The 24,015-nt window shown below is 37.1% G+C and overlaps 1 protein-coding gene across 1 annotated transcript in view; it reads right to left on the minus strand.

Moving 5' to 3' along the window:
* Window positions 1–24,015, minus strand: part of LOC109424809 (cubilin) — a 183,105-nt gene that overhangs the window by 47,382 nt on the left and 111,708 nt on the right. Inside the window, exon 3 of the mRNA XM_062847345.1 lies at window positions 34–179. Within this exon, the coding sequence (XP_062703329.1) occupies window positions 34–179 (146 nt within the window). The remainder of the gene's footprint in view (window positions 1–33; window positions 180–24,015) is intronic.

Below are 24,015 nucleotides of genomic sequence, written 5' to 3' on the forward strand. Positions count from 1 at the left end.
TTTGGAGTACGGACGGACGTCTTCTTGACTTACCTGGATCCGCTCAACACCTTGCCCGATGAATTCGTACAGTTCGCAGGTGGCCGACGGGAAAACTCCCGAGCGCTTGTGGGACGGTGCAATGCTGCCGTTCCGCAGCTGGATTGAACTGAATGTGTGCGGTTTGCAGTGCGGAGGGCCTGGAATAAGGCGAGAGAGAGGTGAGAAAGTAGGGTTAGTTGTGTATTTTGGACAAGCAGAGTAAATTTATAAAGAAAAGTCAAGAATTTCTCAAAATTCGCTCCCTTATCTTGCAAAACTCCAACTGCTTATTCCAACTTTTTGCGCCTTAGACGTGTAAAAAGTCACATTGGAAACTATCCTTTCGCATCTAAAATATATGCAAATCGCCTATACGGTTATTTCCAAGTTTTTTAGCTCTCATATGTGTAACAATTACTGTAATATTAGATATTTTTCTTTTGCACAGAAAGCTTCAGAAATTTCTCATTTCTTCAGTGATTTCTTTGGTGATTCCGCCGAAAAAATCTTTAAAAGATTCCGCTAAAAGTTTATCGGAGATTTCAATCAGAAAGTCAATTAGAAATTCCTGTAAAAAAATATCCTTTTTTTAAGAAATTCCTCCGGCTATTCTTTCATAAAATCTTCCAGTGATTTTTTATTAAATTCTACCAGGAATGTCTTTGCAGATCTCTCTTTCAAATTTTTTTCCAGGGACTCATAATTTACTCTAGAGTTTTCTCTATCTGGGTAAATTTCTCAATTTTCTAGAGATTTGCCCAGAAACCAAATTAGAACTCCTTAGAGCGATAGATAAATGTCTTTATTGAAGAGATTTTCTGCCGAGAGTGGCTCACCTCTTACAAGAACTCCTTTATAAAACCTTCTTTGGATTGCTCCCGAAATGGCTCCATGAATTTCATTCAGAAAGTAGGGTATCTGGATGCTTCGTTGGCATAGCCCCCTCGTTCGGCCTATCTCAACGTTAACCAAAAACTCAAACAAACACGCATAACTGGATATCGGAAAAGCTATGCGGCAAACAACTGTAACATTTCGTTTCAATTTTAGCACTTTTGAGCATTAAAATGAATGAAAATGTCACTTTGTTAAGCTTTTGTAGACGCCATGATTCTTCGGCTTAGAGGGTAGTCTATACACATGATCATAAATGGCATGATTCTGGAACATTTCAAACTGACTTTTCAATAACTGAACATTTGATGCGACGGTCAAAGATGCTATTTTGAACTTGTATATTTGTTTTCAACGAATAATAAATATTTTACAAGTTGAATGTGGGCCGAAAATTGAGGACATTTTTTTCACTATGTACCCAAATCTTGGCCCATCAGTAAAGTGACGTCAACAACACCGATAAAGTGACGTCAACAACATTGTTTGCGTAAGAACCAGAAAGAACGAACAGGAAGAAAGATTTTGTGTACGATGACTGTAAAAATATAACACAATAATAGGGTTGCGTTGTTTTCGTTAATAAATTAAGAAAGAACTTAAGTTTAAGTAATTTATTTACAGTTTTTTTGAAAATTTGGCTCTAAAATGTAATGTACAAGTAAGATTGGTAAACAAACAGAGATAATACTTCAGCAGAAATATTGAAAAAATGATATTATCTGTGGTTCTAGTGCATGGAAAGCAATAGGCCAACGTTGTATCCACTAATAGGCCAATTTTTGTACCATAGACCAACGTTGCATACCATCGCATCGAGTCTTTTCAACTTAATAAAGTAAATTCTTGAATATTTACGTTAGTTTACTTCCAATTGGGGAAACATGCATTACCTAGAGTGTGTAATAAGGTCAACATATTATTTCTAGTGCTATTAATTCATGAGTTATGGTCAAAATTGTCAATGCGGCTTGCAAATTAGGCCAAGGAATGGTACATATACCCTATTCCAACAGCTCCTTTCGAAAGTTCTATGTTTAAAACAGAGTAAAATACTAGCTTTAAGTTAAAGCTCATAATGTTAAAAATAAAAATAAAAATATTTTAGGACATCTTTCAAGGATTGCACCAGAATTCCTCTAGAATTTCCTTCAGATTTTCTTTTAGAAGATCCTCCAGAAATTTCTCCAAGAATTCCTACAGAATACCTTCCGTGGACTTTCTCAGATTTTTCCAAAAATCCTTACGACATTTTTTCAGAAATCCCTCCAGAATTTTTTCCAATTTTATTTAATCTTTAACACACTCCTTCCGAAATTTTTCCAGGCAATTATTTAGAAATTTTTCTGCAGATTTCTTCATAAATTCTTTTTGAGATTCCTCCATGAATTTGTCCAAGGATTCCCTTCAGAAATCTGCTATGGATTTCCTTCCGAAATTGCTTTATGGATTGCTTAAGAAATTATTCCAGGAATTCGGTCCATCAAGGATTCTTTTAGAAAGTCCTCCAGTGGTTTCTTCAGAAATTCTCCAAGGATTTCTTCAAGAAATTTCTCCTGCGTTTCCTGAAGTTATTCCTTCAGAAATTTTTCGAAGAATTACACTAGTTTACAGCATTTTTTAAATGGGTAAGCTGGTGATCATTTTTAGTGTAGAATCATGCTCTGAGTTCGAAAACGTGAAGGAAAAAAAATACAGTAGTGCGGTTTTTTTTTGACTTTTCATACAAGACAGTCGATTTGAAATCGATTTGTGTTTTATTTTTAAGCAAAGTTGCTCCCTTCATACATCTCTATTTCTGTAACCAATACGCCGATTGAGCTGGATTTTTTACTGGACTTGGCTATCAACTAATGTTTCAAATGCCCGTTTTGAACGAATTTATCAATAGATTTTTATTACTGAAAAAATACAAATCTTTGAATTTTTTTTGGAACTTTTGCTCAAATTGAAGAAGATTGGCCAATTTAATTACCAATATCTCGAATTCCACTAATTTGATGCAAAAATTATATTTAGACGATCGAAACATATTAAATTCAGATTTCTATTTATGGGAAAAGATTGAAAATTGGTTGACCGCAAAGTAAGATATTTATATTTTAGTTAATTCCATATTTTTAAAAAATGGTATAGGTCGATTTTCAGCAAAAACTCAAAAACTGTTCTACATAAAATTCACGACTTTCGTTTAATTTTGTAAAATAGTGATATTTTAGGTACATTTCCATGAATTCCTACAGAAACTCAGCCAGGGAATAATTCAGATTTTTTCTAGGGATTCATTAAGAGAATGATTCGTAAATTTCTCCGGTAAAATTCTTTCAGAGATTCCTTCAGGAAGTCGTACAGGTATTTCTTCAAAAAGTTCACCAGTAATTGTTCTAGGGATTTCATCCCGTAAGAATGTTTCCGGAAACTTTTTTCTATGGTTCGACCAGAAAATTCTGAAGGAATTCCTCCAGAGCTTTTTGCATTATTACTTCCAGTGGTTCAGGCAGGAATTTATCCAGAAATACCTGTAGTAGTTCAAACAGAAGTTCCGTAAGGATGTTCTCCAGATATTTCTCCATAAATGTCTCAACCGGCATTTCATCTGAGGATAACTCTGAGAATTTCTCCACGGATTCTCTGAAGATTTTTTTCAAAAATATTTCCTTGGAAAGTCTACAGGAATTCTTTTAGAAATACCTCAAGAACGTTTTATAGATACAGAAGTTTATCTATGCATTCTTCCAAGCATTTCTACAGGCATTCCTTCCAAAATACGCCCTCAGATTGCCTCAGGATTTTTTTTCCAGAAAATCCCCCAAGAATTTTATTTAAGGATTTCTCCAGGAATTTTCCTAAAAAAAATACAACTTTTCTTGGAATTCCACCAAGTGTTTTCAGAAGCGTTTCTCCAGGTATTTCTCCAGTATTTTTTTAAGAAATTTCACCCGGGATTGCTATATTCAAGACTCTTGAATCAAGAGTACTCACTGAGATTTCTACGGGGATGATTCTAAAGATTTCTTCAAAAGTCTTTCAGGTTTTTTTTAGAAATTCCTGCCCGATACCTTCTAAAATTCGCTCACCGATTCCTTAGAAAATATCTCCAAAGATTTCTCTAGTATTTTAGGAATTTCTTCCGGAACTTCAGCAAGGGATTTCTTGAAAAGTTTTTCCAAGGAGTAGTTTTTTACCTCCTCTGAAAAATTCCTAGAAAATCCTACAAAGATTCCTTCGAAAATTCTTCCAAAAATTCCTTCAAGAATTCTTCTGCAGAAACTGCTACTTGAATTATTTTTCAAATTTCTGCTGAATTTCCGTCAAAAATATCTCCAGTGATTCCATCAGAGATTCCTGCAGGAGTTGTTTTCCATAAAATGTTTAAAACTTATAGGATATGCACTTGAAAAAATCCCTGCAGGAATTTCCAAAGGAATCCCAAGAAATTCTTCTAAATTTTCTGGAGGGAATCCTGAAGCTATTTCTAAAGTTATCTGAAGTTATAACTTTTTAAGACCCTAACATATTTTCATATGCGAATCAAAAAGTGGTATAGGTTTGATTGATATGAGAGATTCAAATTCTGAAAATAATTTATTAAATTTTCTCCTGAAATATAATCCTCATATCATATTTAGCACTTGGGAAATCTAATCAATAACAGCGAGTTTTTCGTTTGATCATCAAATATCAAACTTAAAGCTATTATTTAGATGTTTCAGGAACATTATTTAATATAATTTTCAGAATCTCTTATATCAATCAAACCAATGTAATGTTTTGATCGTCTATACTTTACCTCTTTTCGGGATGCTTTTTTTTCCTCCCCTGTTGGGGAAATTTAGCCATTGCGTTCAATAAGCTGAACTTTTATGGCACCTCCTTAATTCCTAGAAAAAATAATTTAAAACTGCTGCAAGAACTCTGGAAGTAATTCCAAGAAAAAATTGCTTGAGAAATTTCTAGAGGAATTCTTTGAGAAATCTGTAGAGGAATTTCTGAAGGATACTCTTAAAAAATGTCAGCAGAAAATTGCAGACAAATGCACTGGAGGAATTTTTGAAGTAATCCCACAATAAGTTTCTAAGGGATCGCTGGAGGATGTTCTGCAGAACTCTTGGAGATGCGGCTGGAGGAATTCTCAGAAGAAATTCTTACATAATTTCTGAGGGGTTCTGTATACAAAAATGTCTGAAGTACTTTCTGAAGGAAATCTTACAGAAAGAAATGAAAATAATGCCGGAGAAAATCTTTAGAGAATACATAACTGAAGAAATTTCTGAGAAAAACATTCAAGTTATCTTTGAAAGAATACCTGGAAGAACTGCAGAATCCTATGGAGGTATCCATTTTTTGAGAAATTCCTTGAAAAATGCCAAAAGAATAGATTTTTTTAGTAATTCCTGACCTTTGAAGAAATTTCTGACAGAATCTCTGATGAAAGGTGTGAATAAATCCTTAGCAATACCGGGAGGAACTTCCAGATCGATCTCTTGCGATTTTTTAGAGGAATTTCTTAATAAATGCCTGAGGGAATCCCTGATTACATGAAGTAATACATTATCAAACCTATGGAGAACCGTTATATCTTTCGGTCTTTGCAGTCTTTCAGAGCAACAAGATCTACATCTACATCTACCGACGGGTTCGGTAATTTGTTCTACCATTTTCAAGGAATCTGTAAAAGTGATAGAACAATTTCTCAATCTTAATAACAGGGTAGGTTCGAAACCGTCGGAAATTGTTCCTGCTGCTCTGAAGACCGCAAAGGCTCCATTATCCTGTGGTTAAGCAACCTTTCCTCTGGAGAAATCCCAACAATTATTTCAAAAAGAGCACCTGAAATTCTAAATTTCTGAATTTCTATAGGAAAAATTCAACATGAATTTAAAAAAAATATTTGTTAAAAAAAATTCGATATCGAAAATTAGATTTTTATTAAAGAAATTATCCAAGGAATTCTTGAAGAAATTTCTAAAAGAATTTCTGGACAAAACCCCTGAAGGAATTTCTTCAGAAATGGTTAAAAAAAAATATGAAGAAATTCATGCACGAATGTTGTTGCAATCAATGAAGGAATTTCCTAAAGAATCCCTAGTCGAATTTACAAAGAACCCGTGTACCGTGTTAGAAGATTGATATTTTGAGAAATTTCTGAAGAAGACGCATGGAAAATTCCTGGGGAAATTTTCAACGAAATACATGAACAGGAATGCAGGATTCTAGAAAATCCTGCCAGAACCTTCTATCTATAAAAATTCCGAAAAAAAATGCTGATAGAATTGCTGGAGTCATTTCTGGCAGTGTCCCTGAAGGTAATCGTGGAGAAAATTCTAAAAAAGTACATGGGCAGGAATGCATTTTTTTTTGAAGATTTCTTGCTTATCTCATAAAACGAATTCCTTCAAGAATGTCCCTTTCGCAATAATTACAGAAACATTTTGTGAAAAAATACTTCATTTAAGGGTTTTCCCCGGAAATATTCCGTGTAGAAATATTCTGGGTAGTAAGATTCAAACTAATTTTTATGCTTCCATGTTCAGAATACATTCGCCACCCTACATCCAGAACTTGTCCCACTAAGTCGGTGGGGAATTCTTTCCCCAAGAGAGAGATCCGGTGCAGAAACTTCTGAAATCTCCGGCTAATCCTTTGAATAAGCGATAACGGTCGTCGTAAGCTCTCGCTCGTGACGAAACTAAGTACCTTCATACCTACACACATTCATACATACAGTTTTCCAACAGTTAAATAGTTGCAACAGTGTCAAGCTTCAGCATCAGCATGGATTTCATAGAAACGCAGAGGAGTGCGCGGTTTATGCAGGGTTGAAACTTTGCCCGGATTAGATAATTTAATTAAACAGTGTGAGGCGGGGTAGTTGCTGACATCGGTAGGAGGGAAACCACTTTCAATTTCGGTGATCGTTGTCTTCGCTGGCTTTTGCCAGTCCCCGCTTGTCACACAGATTACCATCTTGTGTGTGGGGAGGAGGGAACAGAGCGTAGTTGGCGTTGCGCTTTTCTGTTCTGAGAATTCAAGTGATGGAGCATGCACGTTCTAGTGTTATAGTTGGCGCTGACAAACACAGGACCGAAGGTTGGTTACTTTGGTTACGCTACAATGTAACTAATTAAAATAGCGCAAACTTTGTGTCAAATTTGTAGCAGGTTTTCCAACTATTTACAGACAATTTGATATGAGCATACTTTTTAGAAGTTCAGAACTACTATAAGGGATTGTTTGGTATACCGAAACGTCAAACGTTGATTAATCATTAATCATTCATTTAAAGATTTAATATCTTTAAAACATACTAAAGCAACTCTCCGAATTTGGTCACGCCACGCACTCGCCGATGCACGAAGACAAAGCATCAGCCTGCTTTGATCCACGAATCAGAAGATTATGTTGCAAGAAAAGATTTTCAGGAGGGTTTCATCCGGTGGAAAGGGGGATAATAGAAAGGAAATACATAAACCTAGTTTCAGGGAAAGGTCAAGACTGGTTTTGGAGAGATGAGCAGCAGGTGTTCAACGGGAGATTCAAAAGTGAACAAGCAGAGCTTAAAATTATTCGAAGGCAACGGTGCGAAGAGGGTAAAGGCTTGGGTAGAGGACGATCCAAGAAGGTGTCAGGCAGAAGAAGTTTAAGGACCAGTGCAAGAGAGGGTTCAGAGATACAAGTAGAGAATGTTTCAAGCCGTTATGATGACGAGGAGGATTTAAAGGTATTTTAGGAGAGTTTCAGTGAATTTTAAGGAGAGTAAAAAGCAAAACGAGTTTGATCGGTGGTATAAGAGGAGCTTAGGAAGGTTTCATTAAACGCTTCATAAAGGTTTTGGGACAGTTAACCTTCCGTAACTCGCGCGGTTGAGTACCTGCGTCAGCACCACGCTAATGCTGAGTACAATTTTCATCTAGAATCAGAAAAGCAGCGCGATAATTAGGGCATGAGCGCATTGACCATATCCAGATATTCCGGAACCGGTTCCGGTGAGACCCGGAGAGGCTGAAGAGGCTGGTTTGAGCTCACTTTTCTTCAATATCGAGGACATTTTGATCACATTACCAAATTAGTCATGTGACGGCTCTATCTTTATGGTTTTTCATACAAATTACGGTGATAATCCGGAAAAGTATCATTGATAAAACTGGTCCACCTGCGGCCACTGGAACGTGACATAAAGAAACATGTTTGGAGATGGAGGATGTATGATGGGACAGAGATGGGCTTCCTCCAGGACTTCCACCAAGGATTCCTACAGTAATTCCTGCACGAACACCTCCAAGAATTCCTCCAGGAATTCCTACAGGAATTTCTCCAGAGATTCTTCCAAGAAATCCTCCAAGTATTCCTCCAGGGATTCCTCCAGGAATTCATTCAGGGTTTCCTTCAAGAGTTTCTCCAGGAATTCCTTCAAATATCGCTCAGAGATTCCTGCTCAAATTCCTTCAGGGATTCCTCCAGAGACTTCTGCAGGGATTCCTCCAGGAACTCCCGCAAGCATTCCTTCAGAAATTTCTTCAGGGATTCCTCCAGGAATTCCTCCAAAGATACCCCCAGGAATTCTCACAGACATTCTTCTAGGGGTTCCTTCAGGAATTCCTCCAAGAATTTCTCTAGGAATTCCACAAGGGATTCCTCCAAGAAATCCTCCAGGGATTCTATCAGGAAATTCTCCAGAGATTTCTCCAAAAAATCCTCCAGGAATTCTTTCAGGAATTTCGTCAGAGTACCTTCCAGAAATCCTCCAGGGATTCTTTCAAGAACTCCTCCAAAAAGTCCTTCAGGGATACCAATAGAGATTCCTCTAAGAAATCTTCCAGATGTTCCTTTAGAATTTCCTCCAGAGATTCCTGCAGGAATTCCTCTAATGATGTCTCCAGAAATTAGTTCAAAATTGCCTGAATTTTGTCCAAAAATTCCTCCACAGATTACTCCAGGAATTCCTGCTCTATAGATTCCTCCTATAGATTACTCCAGGAACTCAGGAACTCATCTAAGGATTCATCCAAGGATTTCTCCATGGATTTCCCCAGGAATACCTCCAGGAATTCTTCCAGGAATTCCTCCAGAGATTGCTCCAGGGGTTCCTCCAGGGATTCCTCCAGGGATTCCTCCAGGAATTCCTCCAAAGATACCACCAGGAATTCTCACAGACATTCATCCAGGAATTTCTCCAGATCTTCCTCCACGGGTTGCTCCAGAGATTCCTCTAGGAATTCCTCCGGCGATTTAGTCTGAAATTCATCTAAGGATTCCTTCAAATACCTCTAGGATTTCATTTTCATTTATTTATTAAGTATACATCAAATTCAAGATAAAACTGAATCAACAATATTTCTCCATAATACACGGTTCGTGGCTGCCGTTCTCCATCCTCGGTCATGCCCGATGCTCACCAAGTCACGTTCCACCTGGTCCGCCCATCGTGCAGTCTGCGCTCCACGCCTTCTTGTGCCAACCGGATCTGTAGCGAACACCAACTTTGCAGGGTCGTTGTCCGGCATTCTTGCAATATGCCCTGCCCATCGTACCCTTTCGACTTTGGCCACCTTCTGGATGCTGGGTTCGCCGTAAAGTGCAGCGAGCTCGTGGTTCATCCTTCTCCGCCACACACGGTTCTCCTGCACACCGCTAAATATCGTCCTTAGCACGCGTCGCTCGAAAACTCCGAGTGCTTGCGGGTCCTCCTCGAGCATGGTCCATGTCTCGTGTCCGTTGAGGACCACCGGTCTTATTAACGTTTTGTACATGGTGCATTTAGTGCGTGTGGTAATATTTTTGGACCGCTGCTTTTTCTGGAGCCTGTAGTAGGCCCGGTATAGGGAGTTCAATAGGGAATTGTGAGAGTTTTAGAGGCGTCGCACCGCTTTTTGGAGGGCAAGAAGAGGTCCGTGGAATCAGCGGTATAACGTGAGATTTGAAAGCATAACAGTTAGTGGAAGAATTTGAGATGATGTGTGAGTAATCCTTACTAAGGATGAATCCATACCATATAATTTTCCAATTTCCTATGTCCATCGTCTTCGAGAGGCATGCTAGGATGGTACCTTTTTGGACTCCTGAGGTTATGTAAATGCATTTCCTATTCATCTCTGTTTCGTAAACTAGTACTCCATTCTGAAGGTAACTCCCGAGAATCTTGTACAGGTAGCCGGGGTATCCCCAGACGTAGGAGCGCATCGTCAATAGCCGACAAACTGGCACTATTGAACCCGGACCTTACATCCATAGTCACTATTGCACACCAGCGAATCCCATAAGCTAGAACGTTTTCTAAGCGGTCTTCGTAATCGACAAGATAGCGTCTACGGTCGACCTCCCCTTCCCGGAAGCCAAACTGGTTACCCGAGAGACTTACACCCTCGATGTGCATCAACAGTCTGTTGAGGATGATCTACTCAAGCACCTTTCCTGCCGGGTCGAGCAAACATATTGGTCTATATGCCGATGGGTTTCCTCACCTTTGTCAATAGTACCAGGCTCTGCCACTTACAATCTCCTGGAAAACTCCCTCGTCTAGGCGTTTCTGCATAGCAGATCTGAAAATCTCAGGAGTTTCTGTAACAGATACTTGACCTTGTAAGGAGGATCCTTGAAGGGCCTCTACATTCTGGCTTTTGCGCCAGACGACCGTTGTCGTCTGCCAGAATTCCAGATCGGTTTGCCCTGCTAACTCGTGTTCCCAACACTTCACAAAAATCCACCTTGAAATAACACCTTGAAATAACATTTCCAAATTTCCTTCCCAAGCAGGTATTTGTTTCCCAAAATTCTTCTTGGGATTTCATCATTGGAATTTCTCCAGGGTCTCCTCGAGGAATTCCTCCAGGAATTTCTTCAGGGATTCCTCCAGGAGTTTCATCATTAATTATGTCTGCAATTCATTCAGAAATTTCTCCAGGAAATCCTTCAGGGATTCCTTCAGAAATTCTTCCAGGATTTACTGTAGGAATACCTTCTAGATTTTTTTTCAGGAAATCCTTCAAGAATTCTTCCAGATTTTCCTCCAGGAATTGCTGCAGGGATTCCTCTAGGAATTCCGCTAATAATTTCTCCAGGAATTTCTTCAGGGATTTTTCCAGGGATTTATCCTAGAGGATTTTCATCTAAAGATTCCCCCAGCAAATTATCCAGTAATTGTTGCAAGAAATTTTGGAATCCCCAAAAGAAAACCTCCAGGAATTCCTCCAGGCATTCCTTCACGATTTTATCCATGAATTTCTCTATGAACTTCTCTGGGAAATTCACCAGGAAATACCCCAAGAATTTCTTCAGGAATTCCTCCAGCAATTTCTCTAGAAATTCATCCGGGAATTGCTCCTGGACATCTTTCAGAAAATATGATAGGAATTGTTCCAGAAAATCTTGTGGGGATTTTTTCAGAAATCTTTCCAAGAAATTATACAGGATTACCCTCAGGAATTTTTCAGGAATTTCTCCAGGCAATTTTGTAGGAATTTCTCCTGAGATTCCTTCATGAATTGCTTCAGTGATTCCTCTAGAGATTTCTCCACGAATTTCTCCAAGGATTTTTCCAGGAATTCCTCCAGAAAATCCTTCGAAGATTCTTCCAGGAAATCACGAACTTCTCCAGGAATTTCTCCTGGAAATCCTTCAGAAATTATATCAAGAATTCCTACGAGAATTTCTTCAGGAAATCCTCTAAGGATTTCTTCAGACATTCTTCCAGGGAATTCTCCAGGAATATTTTCAGGAACTTCTCTAGCTTTCCTCCAGGCATTCCATCAGAGATTCGTCCTTGATTTGCTTCAGAGATTCCTGCAGGGATTTCTCCACGAATTGCTCCAAGGATACTCCCAGAGATTCCTTCAGGGAATCCTCCAGAAATTCCTCCAAGGGTTCTTCCAGGAAATCCTCAAGGTTTTTTTTTTCAGAAATTTCTCCAGTAATTCCACCCAGAATTCCTGTGGAGATTTTTCGAGGGATTGCTCCAAAATTTGATACGCCAGAAATTTGTTCAGAGGATTCTCAAGCCTTTTCTCTAAGATTCTCTCCAGAGATTTTCCAAGGAATTGCTTCATGGATTCCTCCAGGAATTCCTTTAGGGGTTTCATCAAGAATTCATCCAAGGATTCCTTCAGAAATTTCTCTAAGTATACCTCCCAAAATTCCTCCAGGAATTTCTACAGAATTGCCTACAAGGAATCCTCCAACAATTTATCTAGGATTTCCTCTTGAGATCTCTTCAGATATTTCTCCAAGTATTCGTCTCATAATTTATACAGGAATTCCTGCAGGTATTGTTTTAGAAATTTATCCTGAGATTCCTCCGGGAATTCCTCCAGGAATTTCACAGGGCTTCCTCCACGCATTCCTGTAGAAATTGCAACAGGGATTCATCTAGATGTTTCTTCAGGGATTTATCCAGAAAGTCTTCCAAAGATTGCTGCGGAAATTCTTCCAGGGATTGCTCCAGGAATTCCTGAAATAATTTCTTTAGAAATTCCTCTCAGGTTTTCTTTAAAAATTCATTCAGGGTTCCTTTGGGAATTTCCGAAATCCTTCTAACATGTTTTCAGGGATGTACACAAGAACTTCTCCAGGATTACCTGATGATTTTTTTTTATTATTTCAAGATTTTCTGGAAGAATTCCAGAAGATAATTTAAAAAGGACACATACAGGAAATTCTAGGATAGTCCTCAAAAGAGTTCAGCTATTGTTCGGGAGCATCACTGCCCACCCAGAGGTTCATCCCTGGATGCAGTTGGGAAATATTTCACCCCACTGTACATGGACACTACCACAACTAATCAGGTGAAGAAAAGAGTATTACGTAATTATAAGGGAGGTCTAGTAAAGAACATATAAGGGAACACTAGCCAGTAGGAGATTGGCCTCTGCTCCGATAAAATCATGACATAATGTAAATAGGTTTTAACGTGTTTTAATATAAGTATCCGTTGTAAATATATGTATCGTGTCAAATAAAGTGTTTAAATACGGTTAACTAGTTTTATGTCGCGAGTTATAATTTGTGTAATCCGGGGAATTATGTCCATTGCTACCCAGGCAGAAAGGGGAATCTAAGTCATGCCGGAGATCCCCCCCCCCCCCTTTGGATACTTCTGGAATTCCTAAGGAACTTCCCAATCGTGTTGGGGGATTGTGAAGCCAACTACAGTCCACTACTGAACCGCCAAGGACTCTCCTCCAACAGCTATAATTTCCTAAGACATTAACTACAAAAAAACAGAGCAAAATAATGCACGAGTAAATAAAAATCCTTGATCTTCCAGAAATTGGTCACGGCTACCAGAACCACGTTGATTTATGTACAGTGTCGGACAAAACAATAAGACCAGCGGTCCTATTTCATACAAAATGGCCAAGTTTGACGATTAGATACTCGGTTTCTAGTATACCGATTTGGCTGAAATTTTGACAGCCGACTTCGAATTACGGGAATTTTTATTTGTATTGAATTGATTGAGTTCTGTTCACTACTTCCAAAGTTACAGATATACGGTGCGATTTTTATTATGGTTATATGTTGCCAATTCAATAAAAATGTCCCCAAGTTTAAATGGCATCCTTAATTTTAGTACTTGTTTATCAATCATCAAATATCAGATACTCTCAAATATCCCTGGGTACTGAAAGTGGTCCTTTTATTTTGTCGTTTCGTATATCTGTAACTTTTGATGTAGTGAACAGAACTCAATCAATTAAATACAAATAAAAATTCACGTAACTCCATGGCGGCTGTCCTAATTTCAGCCAAATCGGTTCACTAGAAACCGAGCATCAGATCGTCAAACTTGGCCATTTTGTATGAAAAATGGCTGGTGGTCTTATTATTTTGTCCGACACTGTAGATCCGGCGAGCTTTTTTAACGAATTGTACAAAATACAACAGAGTGACTGCTGAAGGGTTAAATAATGCTTTTAGAATATGATGTTTTTATATTCAATGTCATCGTATTGTGTTTAATTTTAAAATCTAGTAAGGACAACTTTGCTTAGGGTGCTTGCCCCCCCCCCTGACCGAAAAACTGGCTACGCCCTTGATAGCCATGTTGATTGTGCACGAGCTTAGTTATTTCGACGTTCATGAATTGATCCCAGTCTGCATCATTTTACGAATTGTCTGCTCTTTTCATAAGTTTATGTTATTCATAACAAGCATCATCAATTGTCATAAAGTATTCTTATGGCATCTATACTTTACAGTTATGACTAAATTTCATAAGGTATTTTGATGAATTTCGGTAGTTTACTTCGCTGAGTGAACTATTGCCGCATTGCACTGCACGCTCAAACCACTCAGCACCTAGAATGTGTAAGCCCTACTCATAAGTGCATAATTTCCAGACCACACAAAAATGTGTAACAGTTACACATTCTCAAAAACAGCCCGTACACTCGTCCACTCAACCAACGCATCTTAGGAAGAACATAAGTTGAACCTTATGATTCATCGAAAATGACAAAATTCTCGATTTCATTACGAACCTTATGAAAGTTTGATGGTCCAGAATAATATTCATGGCAATACCTTGTGAAATACGCATGATCGTAACCGATCTGAAAATTTTATAAGTTGTCCCTTATGTTTCTCATCACTTTTATTGATGTGAAAAAGTCTTAAGGAAAACGTTATAAAATCAGAAGTGAGCATGATGGAGTACGTTGTGGTTGAACTTGCTCTGGATCATGATCGCGGAACTTTTTACTGATATGCCAGTGGAGTGCAGTGAAATCTACGTGCAAGTGCGACTGCGGACCAGTCGAGCTGTTGACCGTTGATCAAGAAAACTAAACGTAAGTGTTTTTAATTCAATTGTTTTCTAATTTACAATCATTTAATATTTTTACAGAGTCTTGGTGGCATCTGCATTGTCAACCAAGATAACATTGCCGGCAGCAGCGGAAATCGCCCAGGTGCCGGAGCCCGAGCCCTTCACCGAACTAACGGTTGGTGTCTTTAGATCAAAGATTGTATACTAATCATTTGAAATCTATTTCGTGAAACAAATTGTTTCTAATTAGACATTGTTTTTAAATTACAGAAGTATTTTAAAAATCACTCCCTATGCTATACCATGGACGATATTCAAACCAGCATTCTTCTTCTTCTTCTTTTGTATTCATGCAACGTTAGGTCGCCTATATGTAAACCATCTTGAATCAATTAGGCCGTTACAAATATTTATTTCACTTTTTGTCCCACCACTCTTTGGCTGGTCGAGGGGGGGGGGATAAAAATAATAAAGCATTTATTCTGAAAAATATTAAAAACTCATCGGATTTGTTAAAAAAATTTTTGGCAAGACCCAATATTTTGATAAATATTTTTTATCTGCCCCCTCAAAATGCAAAATCCAGCCAAAAATTTTTGAAGGGGGGGGAGACAAAAAGTGAAAATTAAATTTGTATCAGCCTTATAAAGTTCATATTAATATTTATAGAGATTCATAGTTAGAAATTATGAATTTTGAAAACGGATTGCACAACCAATACGGTTTTTATAAGATACTAGTTTATTTGTGGACGCAGTAGCGCCCGTGGCAAGTTTTTTTTTTCAATATAAACGGTTCATGTGAAATTCACGCTTGTAGATTTTAAATAAGAAAACCATTACCTTTTTCTATGTTTTGAATAAAGTTTTTTGGTGAATTCAATGAATGCAGCTTATATTTACATCTGAAAATACTTCGATGAAGTCACCGGACAGACAAACAGGGCTATCTGTGTTATTTCCAGTAACTGCTGCATTCGGTTGTCTAAGAGTGATAGATTCTTTTCTGCATTAAAAAATCAAAATTTTCAGCGTCTGTTGTCTGTGATTTTTTCATCAAATGCTGTGTCTGGTTGTCACTGGTTTTGTTTTCTTCATCTGACAATAAAAAGCCTAAAAGTGTCAAATTAAAAATAAAACAAATATTTCAACGTCTGTTGCCTGTGATTTTTTTTTCATCAAATGCTGTGTCTGGTTGTCTATGGTTGTCACTGGTTTTGTTTTCTGGATCTGATAGTAAAAAAGGATTAAAATGTCAAATATGTATTTAAAAAAAAAATCAAAATTTCCAACGTCTGTTGTTTGTGATTTTTTTCATCAAATGCTGTGTCTGGTTGTCTATGGTTGTCACTGGTTTTGTTTTCTGCATCTGATTGTAAAAAAGAATTTAAGTGTCAAATATTTAAAAAAAATCGAAGTTTTTAACGTCTGTTGTCTGTGATTTTTTCCATTAAATGCTGTGTCTAGTTGTCTATGGTTGTCACTGGTTTTGTTTTCTTCATCTGACAGTAAAAAAGCATTAAAGTGTCAAATTAAAAAAAAAATCTAAATTTTTAACGTCTGTTGTCTGTGATGTTTTTCATAGAATGCTGTGTCTGGTGTTACTGGTTTTGTGTTCTTCATCTGACAGTAAAAAAGCATTAAAGCGTCAAATTAAAAAAAATCAACGTCTGTTGTCTGTGATTTTTTTTCATCAAATGCTGTGTCTGGTTGTCTATGGTTGTCACTCGTTTTGTTTTCTGGATCTGATAGAAAAAAGGATTACAATGTCAAATATTTCTAAAAAAAATCAAAATTTCCAACGTCTGTTGTCTGTGATTTTTTTCATCAAATGCTGTGTCTGGTTGTCTATGGTTGTCACTGGTTTTGTTTTCTGCATCTGATAGTAAAAAAGAATTTAAGTGTCAAATATTTAAAAAAAAATCCAAATTTTAACGTCTGTTGTCTGTGATTTTTTCCATCAAATGCTGTGTCTAGTTGTCTATGGTTGTCACTGGTTTTGTTTTCTTCATCTGACAGTAAAAAAGCATTAAAGTGTCAAATAAAAAAAAAAATCTAAATTTTTAACGTCTGTTGTCTGTGATTTTTTTTCATAGAATGCTGTGTCTGGTTGTCACTGCTTTTGTTTTCTGGATCTGATAGTAAAAAAGGATTAAAATGTCAAATATTGAAAAAAAATAAAATTTCCAACGTCTGTTGTCTGTGATTTTTTCATCAAATGCTGTGTCTGGTTGTCTATGGTTGTCACTGGTTTTGTTTTCTGGATCTGATTGTTAAAAGGATTAAAATGTCAAATATTAAAAAAAAACAAAATTTCCAACGTCTGTTGTCTGTGATTTTTTCCATCAAATGCTGTGTCTGGTTGTCTATGGTTGTCACTGGTTTTGTTTTCTGGATCCGATAGTAAATAAGGATTAAAATGTCAAATATTTTTAAAAAAATCAAAATTTCCAACGTCTATTGTCTGTGATTTTTTTCAACAAATGTTGTGTTTGGTTGTCTATGGTTGTCACTGGTTTTGTTTTCTTCATCTGACAGTAACAAAGCATTAAAATGTCAAATTGAAAAAAAATCAAAAATTTCAACGTCTGTTGTCTGTGATTTTTTCCATCAAATGCTGTGTCTGGTTGTCTTTGGTTGTCATTGGTTTTGTTTTCTTCAACTGACAGTTAAAAAGCATAAAAGTGTCAAATTAAAAAAAATCAAAAATTTCAACGTTTGTTGTCTGTGATTTTTTTCATCAAATGCTGTGTCTGGTTGTCTAAAGTTGTCACTCGTTTTGTTTTCTGCATCTGACAGTAAAAAAAGCATAAAAGTGTCAAATTAAAAAAAAAATAAAAATTTCAACGTCTGTTGTCTGTGATTTTTTCCATCAAATGCTGTGTCTGGTTGTCTATGGTTGTCATTGGTTTTGTTTTCTTTATCTGACAGTTAAAAAGCATAAAAGTGTCATATTAAAAAAAAATCAAAAATTTCAACGTCTGTTGTCTGTGATTTTTTTTTCATCAAATGCTGTGTCTGGTTGTCTATGGTTGTCACTGGTTTTGTTCTCTGCATCGGATACTGAGTTGAAGAGTCAAATATTTTATTTTTTGTAGGAATTTTGTGAGAATTTCCCCGCGTGCTGCGTCTGGTTGGCTAGTCACCGGACAGACAAACAGGGCTATTATATATATGAATCTTAAGTTTATGAAATTCATATAGAAACAACTATAACCTCCATATGTAAAATGCACTGATAATTATAAGATTGTGTTATTCGCAGCAAAAACGATTCTCATAAGACGAACTTACGATATCCATTCTGAGCTGTATACTGTCGAATTCATAAGGTAAACATTGAAAATTCATAGAGATACCTTATAGCAAAAAAACAAAAGGTATTCTTACAATATTTGCAAGTTGTTTTGGCTGAGTGTCTAGATGCGAATTTTTTTTGTTTTCCAAGGTCACTAGTAAACCTAGCAAGATAGCTGTACATTTTTTTTGCGAAATAAATGATTTTGCGGACACAGGAACTGATTTTGTGAATGTGCAAGGGTTACACATTTTTGGTGTAGTCTGGAAATTATGCACTTTAGTGCTGAGCGGCGTTAGCGTATGGTCTTTGGCGAAGGGCCTTGCCAGACACTTGTAGGCGGTGCCATTGCATGTTGTCTCGCGCTAGAGCTCGAGGATCATTTCACTTATACCAGTACGCCGAATACTGTTTACGTCGCACAGTGGAGCACCTTATACATCAAAACTGATCAAACTTATTTTGACGTATTTACCCAACCCAAATGAAGCCCAAATTAGTAATGAAACGTATTGAAACATAGTTTTCAATGAATTTTATAACAATAAATTCACCTAGCAGTGAGAAACAACTAATCTAGCTAAACTAAACTAACTAAACTAACAAATAATACAACCATACCATAGTAAATCGATATAGTGTGTCTCCAAACATCGTGATACTTGGTGGTTTTGTAGTTTATCGAACATTATAAGACCCGTCTTTTTTCTATTTCATCATAAGGGTGACCAATTTTATGATTGTAAAAATCAAGATTTTTCAAAACTAATTTTTTTCTAAAAATTACAGCTTTTGAACCAGTTGACAAATTTTAACCTTTTTTTTACGTTGAAAGGGCCAAATTGTGTTTCTAGTCAAATAATATCATATAATAATATAATTATCACGATTTTTTTTCAAAGTGTTGCAACTTTTGAAACCGGAAACATCCGGAAGGTTTTCTCTCTCCATTTGAAAGAGGAACGATAGTTTGTTTATAGAGATAAGTGACATTTCAACACACGAACACTAGCGCGAATTTTTCCTCCCACAAAAGTGCACGCCGATTCAAATGCTATTCAGATTGCATATGCAAATATTACCCAATCGAATTGGGTAAATAATGATAAAACTAACGTCCGAGGTAAGAGTGCAAATATTTTCCACGCTTCTGCAACTGCATCTATATAAAAGGCACGCATACATTTGAATGTGATTACCTCTATATATACACTTAAAGAAGATTTCCCGGCAATAGCCGGAAAATCAACTTATTTCATTTTGAATGTACGGTAAACTGCCCTCAGAAGCATAAATGTCACATGTTACAATAGAAAAACAAGAGAAACACACATTCGAAGTTCCGAAATAAACTTTGGCTATTGTTACATTTTATTGACTTCAACGCAATTCAACGAAACACAAATAAATTTATATGTTGACAAAATATTTCAAAAATACATATCAAAATATGATGTTTGCAATAAAAATCTCAAAAATGTCCATGTGACATTTATGCATCCGACGGCAGTAAAATATTCCATCAAATATATTTTTTATTTTTTTCATAAATTGTATGGAAAACCTATTTGTCTATTTGTTTGGGTTTTAAATAAACAGAATAACAACACCAACCTTCTTGAACAAACTGCATTGTTGAATTGGTTGAAAATCAATTTTATTCACTTTGTACGGTCAAAGCTTGCTCGCGCTGTGGGTGTATCACCGGAATATCAAAGAAAAAGGCTAAAATTCAGCTTCACTAAATTTCTTCTGATAATAAGCGTAAACAAAACAGTGTTAGCTGTCAAACGATAACATGAAAACTACACTGGACCAAAACACAACGGAAAAACCAATTGATTCATTTTGAGTGTTTCCATTTATGATCAGGTTTCGATATGTTTTACTCCAATGTGGGGCGTTTCAAGAGGTTTCAATGGCGATTCACTAGCATAGGTTCGTCCGGTGATGCGAATTACGTCCAATATCATCTTGTGTCCTATTATCTTCGCATTGGCAATCATTATCGTTTTAAAATATCGGCCCCAGTGAATGTAACTGACTGACAGGACTCATGTTTAGCAACACTGATTTCAGCAATCAGACATTGTTAATTTTTTCTGACAGTTAATATTCATTTTATGGTTGGCTGACTGGTAGCTACACAGCTGTAGCTGAGTAATTCTCGCTGAAAACAGGCCGCCATTTACATAAAGTCTGATATTCCAGAGAATAGGAGGTCGCCTAACGTTTTCATCGATATATCATTGTTGCGGTCAATGCACACCTAAATTTTTGAATGTTTTGGAAGGCTTAGACTCTTAGGTTTCTAATGATGCGTTCGCAATTGAAATCGGTGGTTGCGAACACAGCGAAAATCGCAATTTAATGATAAAATTCAAAATGGCGACCAAATCCAAGATGGTTGCCAAGAATTTTTCAACTTTAAATGAAAGGTCTATACTTTCCCTTCATAGAAAAGTGAAGTTATGTATATGTTACAACATAAAATGTTGAGATATTATTGCGATTTTTTTCTCGACTTAGACTTTGATGCGATAAATTTCGTCGTACTCATATTTCGCTTTCGATTTCGCTGTTAATCTCAGTCGCAGGGTTTTTGTAACTCGCCCGATAATGTGACAGTTTTCGCCGACCATCTCAATGTTTACCATTAAGGTCTTTTGTTCTCGGTCCACCAGCTGGTCATGTTTACACAACAAAACCAGCTGGTTCACCGATGTTTACGTTCATTCTTATTGTTCTCGACTACCAGCTGTTTATGTTTTCATAACAATATCAGCTGGTTTCGCCTGAATCGGGGAAAGAAGGCGAAAATGTGTCATAAATGTTAGGTTAGTACCATATTAGGGCGAGTTCAATTTCGTCGCCAAAGTCTGATTATTCGTAGAAAATACAATATGCGATAAACTAGGTGCAATTTGATGAAAAATCGTCATTTCTGTCACCTTGTCAGCCCCTTGCCAAGCGAGGGGTCCATCAATTCAACCCAACCAAAGTGGTTTTCGTCTTTTTTTTTATCATATTCTAACGAATAAGCAAGAAAACAAAAATTGAAATCCCAGACTTTATGTAAATGGCGTTTCAGCGGGCCTGGTTTCAGCGAGAATTACTCAGCTGTAGGAGAACATGGAACGTCACTGATCATGTAAACAGGAAAAATCCGCATTTATCCGATACTATCCGTCGTTAACAGCGTCGAACCGCTGCTGCTCCGTTACCAGTGGTAGCGACAAGTAGAAGAGAATACACACGAACTTTTTGAACGGTTACTGACATTTCCCTTGAGGAGGTACTACACTTAAAGTTTTGATATCATATCTGTTCAGATTTGCTCTTATCGAAAGTCTACTGTATGAGTTTAGCTAAAATTAGACAAATTTGCTGTCAAACGGAGACCTGATTCGCTGATTGTTCGAAAACAATATTCGTTTATCTAGGTCAGATCGATAAGAAGTTTATTGTTGATTTAACCGTTTTTCTAGTTTCCAGGATTAGAATATGATTTAAATGTTTCATTACCTCAAATATATCTGTCTGATCATCAACAATAGTGAATTTCATGATATAATACAATGTCTACTTCCAGATTGAAGTGTTGTCTGTATCCACTCGATTGTAGTGTCAGAGCAGCGTACAAATCCCAATCCAAGCAAAACATTTTCGTCTCGGTCATCCAACCTTCAAGTGTTCAAGTTGTCAAACTTGAAGTGGTCACTCAACTTCCGAAATATGAAATACTTGTCAAGGTTTTCTGATCAATCTTCTTGTTGTTTTGTGACTTCTACTGGCAGAAATACTTTTACCGTTTTTCAGTCACGGCGCAAATCACACGCTCACATCCGTCAATCTTCAAAGTCCCATTCATGATCTTCAATGATGATCCCCCATTGGCAGTCAGTGTATTTCACGCATGTGTGAGTACAGTTAAAAACATTCTTTTGTCACTGACGTAAATCCCATTTTTATGTTTTCGTCCTCGCCACCCCCGATTTCAATGACTTCGAGGTATGAACTTGCTGCGCCCAGCAGAAAAAGAACACTTTTGATTGATATTGCCGCAAATAAAAAAAATCAGAATGGTCGTAACCATCAAGCACTCTGAGGCAAACGTGGCTTATCAAGAGTCCTGCTAAAAATACGCCATTTGTTTATTCGGGATTGAAATTACCTACTTGTGCGCTCACACGCGATGTCGTAGCCGGGACGGTTGGTTTGAATGCCCTGATTCAAGATTCTGGCGGTCGCAAAACAATAAATTGCTCTATTTTTACTCGGGTGGTTCTACGCTAGTTTAAAATTACCAACCAAATCAGCGATAATTAGAAACGGCTGAGTCCAAGCAACCATATTGCCTATAGTGGTGAGAATCCCGCAGGTACCGTGGCTTATCTATTTGCTGGGGAAAATGAGGCAAAATGTCGAATAATGAAATTTGTCTGGCAAAGCAAAGCAAAGTGGATTTCACACATGTGAAACAAAGCAAAGCAAAGCAAAGCAAAGCAAAGCAAAGCAAAGCAAAGCAAAGCAAAGCAAAGCAAAGCAAAGCAAAGCAAAGCAAAGCAAAGCAAAGCAAAGCAAAGCAAAGCAGATATCTAAAATTGGATGAGTAGTTTCACCCCAAATGGGGAACTCTGTTCCTATTCCCCCGCAGCTTTCTACGTTGGGCGCAATTTTCCTTCAGTTGAGTAACATCATCAGCCGGCACCTCTGCTGGTTCATTGTTTGGCAGCCGACGACGACGGATAGAAAACTTTGAGCCGTCTGAGAGATGCGTCATCGACCGAAAGAAAGACTGCGTGGTTTTCGGTTTCACCGTTCGATCTACATATTGGCAGGATCGAGCGCTTTCGATTTCTATTTATGGTCAAACAAGGGAGAGTCATGCGTTGTTGTTTGCATGGATGGCTGGCTATCTGGCCAGCTAGCTGTGGATGTCCGGCATGACGTGATGTTTTCCCGAGGAAGTGCTTTGTTGTCTTGAATTAAGTCAGCTCGCTATTTTGGGCTGTTGACTGGGGTATTCTTTTGTTGAGAACATGTTTTTCAATGTATGGTACAGCTGAACCAACAAAAAACCAATTTCAAATTGTACAAAAGCTTTTGGAGTTTTCAAAGATTGCTCTAATCCAAAATACTTCAGACAAACATAGAACTTTGTTTGAGCATATGATCTTCTGATGCAAATTTATAGTTTCAAATTGATTTTAATTTAGATTGATTCTATTTTAAGAATTAAAATTAGGATTTACAACCTACTTTCTAAAATTAAGTTGTTTATGGGTGAAAAGATAAATATTTCTTTTGTCGCTCTGTGCTGCTCTTTCATATGCTTTCTATAATGGTTTATTACTTTTTCTCTGGCTTATTCGCTGTTTTAATCTACATCTCTTCTAAAAACACCGTGTCCAATAAGTTCTCATACAAAATCTTATTCAATTCATTTCACATCTGTAAGTAGGATTTTCAAAGTATTTTTTTTATTTGAAAGGCCAGCTAACACACACCAAATATAGCATATGTTCTGGAACTTACTGTCCTTTATCCTTCTCTGCTGATCGCTTATGTGTCGTAAGTCATTGGTATTTCATCGAATTTTAACGAGTAATGGTTTTAAGTTGAAACAAATTAGGTTCCTGTCCTCCCCATTGCTAGTAGCAACTATGTACTAAGTACGAGGCCGTTTTATTTTGTACAGAATAAAATGGTAATTAATCGAAAAAGTCCATTTACCTGTTTTAATGAGATTTGTCGAGTTAAAGAAGCATGGGTGCATCTTATTTGGTTGATTCACACCATTCTCACTTAGAAAACATGCTTGTATTCTTATTGTAGTAATTTTGTCCAAAATTTACGTTTTGTGATGTTTATCTTTGATATAACGGTTATTTTCATGAAAATCAGCCCAAGTTGAGCTTACTTGCAAATTTCCTTTAGATACTCTTTGATTCTCTCTTTTACTAACCATTTCACTCTGTTTTTTTTTTTTCCTACTGCTACATGTCGCTCATTGTCACTATTATATTTCTGTTATTTTC

The sequence above is a fragment of the Aedes albopictus genome, chromosome 1 (genome assembly GCF_035046485.1).
Source record: "Aedes albopictus strain Foshan chromosome 1, AalbF5, whole genome shotgun sequence".
In the NCBI taxonomy this organism is placed as follows: domain Eukaryota; kingdom Metazoa; phylum Arthropoda; class Insecta; order Diptera; family Culicidae; genus Aedes; species Aedes albopictus.